Below are 9,643 nucleotides of genomic sequence, written 5' to 3'. Positions count from 1 at the left end.
AAAGCCTTCTAGAAACGACAGATAGATATCAATGATTGTTCTAGACTATATGGAAATTTAGAGGTGATATGCATGGGTTTTAATACATGCCTTAATTTTTTTATCTCCTTTCTCTTTTCAAATACAAGATAGTTTCATTTTACACGTGCATGGAAGAAATTCTCTATCTGTGTGTTTAATTCTATATCTGTGTGGAGAGAATCGTTTTTGGTATTGTGTGGTACTGGAACTTAGATAAAAGCGATTTATGTACTAATAGTTACAATTTTTTTGCAACTTTGCAAGAGAAAATTGTTTTCTGAGAACAACTGTATTTATTTGTATATGTAAACCTATATATATAGGTTTAATATGCACTCCTCACATATTCCTGACACCTGATATTAGAAATGGGTAGTGTAAATGTTCCAATACATCAAAACCATCTGAAAGAGCTAAGAGCAGTTTCTAAGGAGTTTGGATAGCTTACAAGAGTTAACAAGCAGAAATAATAAAATGGGATGCAGGGGGGTTTATGGCAGTATGCATTATTTATTCTTTTTAATCACGCTTTTATGTGCATTCATGCAAATTTCCACTAGGTTGGAAGAAGAAGAGGTAAGTTACCTGTCCTTAAGCAAACTCTGCTCTCTTTGGAGCTATGTGGTTAAAGGTGATTCCACATGGAGACCAAGAGACTTGGGTGAGCAGGTGTCCTCCACTCACTACCCTCCTGATTGAGGAAATCTATGATCTTGTACTACAGAAGGGAAAGTGGGAGAAGAACCAGTCAAGACAAAATCGTGTGAAAGAGATTAGTCTGAAATAGGTTCCTTTTCAGGTGCTCGGAGCTTGATTCTTCTGCAGTTACAGCAGCCACGTCAGAGGCTCTATTTGTAAGCAACAACATTGTGTTAGTGGGAAAGGCTGGGGGAAGCCTGATTTAGACAGTGATGCATCAGCTTCCCTCTGCTTACCTAAAAATAAAGAAGTTGAGATCACTTGCCTTACAACAATTTATTGAAACAATTTTTTTTTTTCTGTTTGGGCTTAGATTTTGTTTGGTGGTTGTTTGGTTTTTAACCCAGGTGTTAGTATGCTTTAAAGCTCACATCTTCGTGCTTTCCTTAACTGTTAGTGTTACTGACAGGCATGCATACCTACAAATACAGGAGAGAAATTGGTATGGAAACTGAGTCCTGTTTGAGGAGGTTCAGATGTACAAATCAGCCCAGGGAAAAGCCCAGGTAGCACACCGCGGGGCGGGGGTCCCTGTATGGATGGATGTTTATTTTCCTTTTCCTTTCTCCGGCGTTTCGGCCGCAAGCCCAGCCGGGGTTCGCAGCGGTGCCCGGCAGTGTCCCTGCCGTGCCGGGGATGCTGGAGGCGGCGGCGGGCGCGCCTCCCACCGCCCCGGGGCGCGGCCTCGCCCGCCCGCGCAGCCGCCCCGCGCAGCGCCCGCAGCCGCGCAGCGCCCGCACCGCGCCCGCACCATGGAGCGCCGCGTCGCCCGCGAGTTCCGGCACAAGGTGAGGGACAGCCGGGGCCGCCTCCCCGGCCGGAGCGCAGGCTGCGGGCGGCACAGCCCCCCTGGCCGGGCACGGCTCTGCCCCGGTGAGGAGGAAGGGAGAAGCAGCTCGGGGACTTTGCACTGCCCTGCCAACGGCGCGGGTGGCAGCCTGCTGGGCGGGGATGGGTGTTAAAACCCTTAGAAAGAGAGGGAGAGAAGAGGAACGTTGCTCGGTGCACGAGCTTTTCCAGGGCTTGGAGCAGTTTATTTTTTGTTTAATGCCCCATTGGAGCAGGTGCTGCTCGGGGCAGGTGCTGATGTCCAGGCGCTGGCAGTGCCCGCTCGGCCCGCTGTGGTTCCACCTTAACATTCCCCGGCGCGGTTGTGCGCTCATGTGCAAACGCACTTGATACATGGAGCGGCTCGGGCTGCCTGGCACGTCGTTTTGTCATTTACCCGGTTAAATAAGTACTCGGCAGAGCGCAAAATTGTACGAGCGAAGAACGCTCAAAAAGCTCTAATTAAGGAAAGGAGGAGGAAAATAGTTTACATGTGTAAAAGGTGGTTTTGCCACGCCATTTGGCACTCTCTCAGATTAAAGTTTTCTGTAGTGTTTTGTGGGGGTTTGGTTTGTGAAGGAAGTTGTGGTTGATTTTATTGAGTATTATTTTTGTCAGCAAGGACACACAATTTCCACAAAGTAACGTAATCCTACTTTTATAGAAGTATCTGTCACCTGCTAATAAACACATTAACTAAAGGATTGTTAGGATGAATTAGAGGGGCAGCAAAAACACTCTGTATGTCAAACTAGAGTTCAGAAACATTAAGGACCTGGATATTCCATAATGATGACTGTAGCCATCTAGCACATTGTTTCTGCCTTGCTCCCTATTACTGTGTAACTCAACCGTGGGTTGTGCAACATTTCCGTAAAGACTCTGGTTTCTAGGTGGGTGGTTACTGTCTTGAACTTTAAACCTTCCCCCTTTCATTGCTGCTATAATTCATAAATCATTCAAGCCCCACCCCTGATCACGTAAGATGTATTGTCAGTGTTGCCGCAAACAGCTGGGATGCAGATATCAGTGTCAGCTTTATCTGACTTAGAAGACATTGAAACAGGTCTTTTTCTAATTTTGTATCGTCCTGCTTCTAGTGACCTCTGTGGCATCCACAGTCTTAGATGCTTTTTCTGTGGCATACTAGTGAAGATGCTCACTACAAGATCTAAATTTCCTCAATTAATGGCCATTTTCTTTCTTTTTTTTTCTTACTTCCTTTTTCCTTAGCAGTTTTAATCAGTTTCCTTGTCAACCAAGTAGCAATGTAAAATATGTAATATATGCAAACATATTGACCAGTTTTCCCCTTTCCTTCAATAGTTTTCCAAAATCTGTGTAGCTTAAACAGGACTTCATACACTTCTTTGAAACCTGGCAGATTGGGATAGTGCTAACATAATGCATTATTGTCATCTGAACTTTTTTCCTACCAAAAAGTGCTTTTTCCTTCCCACACCTTCTATTCCACTGAATAAACTTAGGTAGACTTCTTGACAGACTTCTTTATTGGTTTGTTTGTATGTATGTATGTAGGTGCAGATTGTGCGATGACTTTTTATTAATTTCTGTGAAAAGCAGTGCAATGTATGTAGTGAGAAACAGAGTGTAAGCAACTCTTTGCATTTTAGGATTGTCAATGATACAACTACTGTGAAGACTCTTTAAGTAGTCACAGAAGGGTTGAGGGTGGAAAGGACATCTGGAGGTTGTCTTTCCCAACCCCCCTGCCCCGTGCTCAGGGCCACCAAGAGCAACTGTCCAGGGCTGTGTCCAGATGGTTTGTCTTAAATACTTTTGGTTTAAAAGGTGTGAAATTACCTATCCCATGACTCTACAGTCATCTTATTGCAAAATAGATACTAAAATACTTCTGTGATCCAAGTTGTACCATGTCACCACTGATTTTTTTTTTTTATGATAGCGGGGGGCATGATATTTTTTGATTTATAAAATTAGAGTCAGCTTTTAGAAGCTGATGATAAGTCCGGGTAAAGCATATGTCTACAGTAAGACTTTTCCCCAAGGAAAAGGGGAGATGCAGGCGGCTATGATGCAGTGACAATTGATGGAATAGATGGCAGCAGGAGGAGAATGACCCATTCCTTAGTAAGGGTGGCCCAGGATGATTAACCCAGCTGTAGCATTCTGAATATATTACAAATCATGTAGGTGCTGGGTTTTGTCAGACAATAAGGAAGTTGCTGGTGTAGGATGAGAAGTCAAACAGAAAGACTGAATATTTTGTCAGAAGAAATAGCAGAATTTAAATGTGGCCCTCCATTTTCTAAGAGGAAATGGGGATGTATCCAGCAAGCATATCAGGAGAAAAATGGAATGTTTTTAATCTTTGCTTTCCCTGTCAGGAAAAAGATGTGGATGATAGTTTCGCCCTTTTGCTGTGTAGGGTCGATGCACTTAAACATTTAATGTTCTTTGTGGGACACTGCTCATACAGTATCTAAGCTAGCATTGGGGATTGAGCTCTGTATTTTACCTGTCAGGGAAGTGAAAAATGGATGCTGGAATTAGTTTTACATTGAGTTTTGAGTTTTACCTTTACAATTAGCCTTGCCTCAAGTCTCTGCATAGTATTGCTGATGTTTTGGTTGCAAGCATTTTATTTCCTTTTAAGACAGACTTTATCCTATGTGTTTTGAAATTCACTGTGAATAAATGGGTTTACTGACTGGTATAACTGTAAAGAAATCTTGACCTGCTTGTAGCTTTCTGGCCTTTAGGTGTTTTGAAAGTGTCTTTTTCCAGAGGAGACAAGTAACAGAAAACCACCTGTATGCGAAGGCTTGCTGGCTTTAGAGAGCCAGGAGGTACAAGTAATAGAAAACCACTGGTATGTGAGGTCTTGCTGGCTTTAGAGAGCCAAGTGGGACAAAAGGAATATGAAGCATGTATTTAGTTTAGAACATAATACAAACCATTGCAAACCTAGAAAGAAAGGGCCTTTCTTTAAGTATGCAAATTGCTTCTCAGTCTTCACGTCACAGTAATATTACCCTTTAGGTCAGATGTAAATCATTTTCCTAAACATCAGGCTTGTCCAGATGTCAAACTAATGTGATGTGACTTCTCACTACAAGTAAGATTAGTGGGGGTCTCACTATCACTGAATATAAATTGAACTCCTTATGTAAGAATTTGAGTTTGGTTTTCTTTTGCTTTAATTTACTGTAATTATCCAAGAGCAGGCATAGTAATATGACACTGGTTTAAGTAAAGGTACTATTAGTGGGGGAGGAAAGAATAACTAGCAAGTTCTATCAGTTAAGAGCCGGAGCAAAGAGGAACAGAGGTGTAGCAGTTTGCATAATGCTATAAGTGAGCTCCTGAGATCGGTGGTTTGGACAACAGGACAGAGATTATATCTCAGCGTGGTGGTTTTGTCTGTGACAGCATGTGCTACATTAATGAGTGGCCAAAAAGGTTTCTGAAGACATTTATTCAACAGTACAGTGACTATCAGGTAAGACAAATATGATATTGCTGTAATAATACTACTGCTGAGGGGAAATCTAGCATACAGACTATATCAGGATTCATCACCTTGTCTTATTGTTGTCATACTAATTTTAGAAAGTCTCATTACAGGTGTGACATTGTGAGATAATCATCTGTTGCAAAAACGTGTTTATCTTTAAAAAATTCATTTTCCTTGATGAAATCTTTTCTCTATGGCTCAAGAATCTGTGAAAGTCTCTCATGTTCAGCATTTGTGGCTATTAAGTCAGAGATTAAAAATAATGTCTTTGGGTTTTCAGGTCAATCTGTTAATTGACAATGAAGCGGAGAAGGATTACCTTTATGATGTGCTGCGGATGTACCACCAGTAAGATCTAGCTTTATATATGTTTGTGTAGAATTTTACTAGTATTTTTAAATTTGAAGAATTAATATTCACAATTTTAAACAGTCTTTCAATAAATTAGGTGAAATAAGAGGGTTTTATCCTGTTTAACGAAGACTTGTAGTTTCACAGCATAACCTGCTGGCAGAGAAGGAGCATGTCTGTAATCACTTGTAAAGTTACTTTGGTTTCATGACTTGGCAGTTTTTTAAAAGAGTTTGGTGGATTCATATTCAGGGGTGTATGGAGGGAGTTTTATCCTGCACAATAAAACTATTCTTAGGAAACAGGAAGGGAGCATTAATAAAATTCATTAATATTTCCAAATAATGCTTATTTATTTGATACAGAGTTTTCACTGGCATCGCTTTTCAAAGATTTTTTGCTAACTTTTCAGGTAAAAATTTTGCAGCTGTCCTTCAGAAAGCTGGAAAAATTTAGTCTTGGAATCTGTTTGGCATGTTTAATGACTCTGGCTTATTACAACACAATGGTAAAAAATTGGAAAGGTGATACGCCTATTACCAATCCTCTTGCTGAACTGATTTAAACCACTTGCCTCAGACTTTTTTCGTTGCAAATGACATCAGCCTATGATACATTGCTTTTTGAAGAAAATGAGAATATATTTTCCACTAATCATGAACAAGTGGCTCTGATAGACATTGTTTCCATTAATATTGTAATTAAAAGCCTCTCAGCAGAGTGAAATGTAGACGTTTCCATCTGATGTTTGCACTGAGCTGTAGTTATGGGGGTATTCAGCTGCATATCTTATTCAGTTTCACTCAGGTCTGTCTAATTGCTTTTCCATTCATAAAGACTCTTGTTTGGAAAGTCAGTTGGTTCAGCAGAGATGAATTATTTAAAATCTTCTTGCAGTTACAAAATTAACAATGCATATGGCAACTTTCCTTCAATTTCCACAATAGCAATGACTTGGGTAAAATTTTCAATATCCCTGTGAACATACAATGATGATGTATCACTTCCTGGGAATACAATATGAAATGTCCCAGGGCAAAAATATGTACAATTGCTGTTGGACATAGCACTTAATATCTGTTTCACTGTGAATAGCATTTCCAGAAGTATTTGACCTCTAATCGCATATAAGTATTCCTGATCTGTATTTTCAGTGTCCATGCTCCAGAAATATTGCATCCCAAGAAATGTAAATTTAAAAAAAAGGGAACAGCAAATAATATAGAAAAGTTTTAACTGAATATTTTATAGGACTAGCTCCACTGAACCTTGGCTATTCCTCCACTCCTACAGCTGTACAACAGAGTATATTTTGTAGACCTATAACTATCTCAGTGCTGAAAATTTCAAGGAGACCGCTTTGCTTAGCTCTCGTGAAAGAGATGTTCACAGCAGTTTAACTTCTGTAGGTTTTGTTAATTATTTAATCACCCTTCAAATTTGATTTTGAACAAAAATTGAAACTTAAACAAAGTCATTGCTCTAGCTGCTGAATGTTGTGGGGTTTTTTTCCTGGATTGAAACAATTTGTCAGTTCTCTAAGTTCAGGAAATGAAGGAGCTTGTAGCCTAGACTAATTTACAAGCATCCCTAACTAGTAAGGAAACAAAAATCCATTAGGCAGGTATGTCTAATCTGGAAAGTTATTTTCAAACGGTTCCGTAAATCTTGTAGGTACTCTGAGAATGAAATTGGAGGTGTCATCTATAAATATGATGTGCATGACCTTAAAAGATCAAGTGAATGTATAGAAGACTTCAGATGTTTTGAAGCAAGTTTTCTTTATTTACAGAAGATTTGCTTTCTCAGGGGCTATTTTGCTTTTGTCAAACCAGTAACTGCATGAATATCTTTTTTGGTAGCTTGAAAAGGCATGCTAATATTGAAGCCATGTGCACAACGACTTATAAAACGGAGCTTTTTGTTGGTGTGTTCCTTAGCTGTGTTTGTTTTGTCACTGTGTTTTTCCAGGTCTATGAATCTCCCAGTGCTTGTGGGGGACCTAAAACTTGTGATTAATGAGCCAAGCAGGTTGCCTCTGTTTGATGCTATCCGCCCACTTATTCCATTAAAACACCAGGTGGAATATGATCAGCTTACACCCAAACGATCACGGTAAGAGAATGCAGAACAACAAGAACAAAAAATGCAGCTACCTTAAATACAAGCAGGAAATACTGAGTTTTGAGGGAAATTCAGAGTAAAATATTGTTCATCTGCGTAGAGTTGGCATAGTTATTTTATTTTTGCTGTATTTGCTAGAAGTACAGCTACCTGTACTGTACTTAAATTGTTTGCCAAGTAGTTTAATCTAATAAAGGCAGGGTAAAGAAGTAAAACCCCGTATTTTCTCATTTTCCCAGCATCTAATAATAATAAAAAAATCTCATAGCTCTAACCCTCTATACCAGTTTCAGTTATTGCAAATTCATGTTTTCATATGAACAAACTTGATGGTTTTAGTTAACACACATCCATCCGAACTTGAGTGAACTTGCTTTTTTAATGTCTATATTATATAAGAGAAAAAAACTGTCTAACTTTCATACAAAACATTATTGATACAAGGTGTTATGCAGCTGAACACTCAAGTGCTTTCCAATTTTGCAGAAAGCTGAAAGAAGTGAGATTGGATCGTTTGAATCCTGAAGGGCTTGGATTAAGTGTAAGAGGTGGAGTGGAATTCAACTGTGGCCTCTTCATCTCCCAGTTAGTTAAGGGAGGACAGGCAGACAATGCTGGACTTCAGGTAAGAAAATTCTCTTCAAGTTAGGTGTTAAGGTTGTTCTTTAACATTTAGAAATTGCTTTTGCTAAGACGCTCTTTGTTTCTTCTAATAGAATTCCCTAAGATATGTAAGGCAATGCCATGGTAAATAACACTGTACCAGTGGTGAATCAAGTCATTAAAAATGTTCATTTTGCTGGTTTTTAATGATATGTAAACCTTTTCTTTTCTTGTTTGGGATATGATAATTTTTGAAGGTTAAAGATTTTTCTGGAATGTTTATACTTCATGAGTAGTAACAGTTAAATGTAAGCAGATGGAAAGAAAGCTCTATAGACTGTGAAAGAGTGCTTTAAGTTGCCAAATTCTGATAAATGTAGATCAGAGCATATGAATACTAAAAGTGTTAATTCCATCTTGCACAGATACAATTCGTGTAACAAAATGTTTACTTAAACTTCATGTATAAATTGTGGGGGTTTCGGTTTATGCAGTAAAGGAAAGAACATATTTTTTACTATTCCCAGTGTCCTCTGTACTACATAGAATTGCACTTTCTGTGACTGAATTTTGGTTACATGCACTTGCCAATAAGGTTGGCAAAAGTAATTACATGTAGAAACACTGCAATAATTACGCAATTTGCATGAATGAAGTTTTGGGTTTTTGGTTTCTTTTTGAATGTGGCATTGCTCAGTGGAAAGAGAAGTGAGAAATTGCTGTGCCAAATGTCTGCATCTTTCAATCAGACTTTAAATCTGATAAGGTGTAATAAAGATCTGAGTTTCTGACTGGAAAGGCCTGGCTACTTTTAATTTGTCATTTCTGATTATTTGCTGAAAGTATTGATGGCTAAGGATTATGTTTAACACTAGTCCAAAATATATTAGACTAGCGTGATTCATCACAGTGTTTAATTAAGCTAGCATGTTTTGTAGATATGCTTCAGTATTACCTCATGAATCTCTTAGATTTAAAAATAAAAATATATATTGGTCAACAAGCCAGTTCAAGTTAAGTTTCTGTGTTTGTGTCACTCATTCTGAAAGCTTTCTAAGATTTAAACTGTTCCTCTTTCTGTTTGTATGCTTGTGCATGCCCTTCTGTTTGTGCATTCATACCTATATATCCCATTCAGAATCACCTTTGAATTAGTTCCATCTGTGTCAGCCTGCTCTGCACAGGTGCATGACTGGCGTGCATGACTGGCATGCATGACAGGTGCATCCAGAGGGATGCTTCAGAAACTCCTTGGAACAAAACCACCGGTTCTGTAGGTGGTTAGAACTGAGAGGGTGTTACAGCTCAGCACAAACCTTGTGCTTCGTGTGTTGTCAGCCTAATTTAATCCTGGGATTTGCCAATGGACAATTGCAGCAAAGGACATGAATGCACCTTCTTAGAGTTTGCAATACAGAAGTTCATGTGCCTCATGCTCTACATGACACAGCAAGAATGGGAAGTGTACAAGGGAGTTGTTCCTGTGCTGTGGTTAGCTCAGTCAGAGAGACTCCATCT

General features: G+C 39.3%; 1 protein-coding gene across 1 annotated transcript in view; it reads left to right on the top strand.

Annotated features, from left to right (window-relative positions):
- The first annotated feature begins 1,458 nt into the window (after positions 1–1,458).
- Positions 1,459–9,643, top strand: part of USH1C (USH1 protein network component harmonin) — a 46,928-nt gene continuing 38,743 nt past the window's right edge. Inside the window, exons 1-4 of the mRNA XM_066187636.1 lie at positions 1,459–1,508; positions 5,328–5,395; positions 7,370–7,513; positions 8,009–8,147. Coding sequence (XP_066043733.1) covers positions 1,473–1,508; positions 5,328–5,395; positions 7,370–7,513; positions 8,009–8,147 — 387 coding nt within the window. The 5' untranslated portion in view covers positions 1,459–1,472. The remainder of the gene's footprint in view (positions 1,509–5,327; positions 5,396–7,369; positions 7,514–8,008; positions 8,148–9,643) is intronic.

The sequence above is a fragment of the Chamaea fasciata genome, unplaced genomic scaffold (genome assembly GCF_029207755.1).
Source record: "Chamaea fasciata isolate MVZ Bird 193981 ecotype frontalis unplaced genomic scaffold, bChaFas1.0.hap1 SCAF_7, whole genome shotgun sequence".
Taxonomy (NCBI): domain Eukaryota; kingdom Metazoa; phylum Chordata; class Aves; order Passeriformes; family Sylviidae; genus Chamaea; species Chamaea fasciata.
Note: the sequence above shows the minus strand (reverse complement) of the source record. Positions and strands in the feature narration are given on the sequence as shown.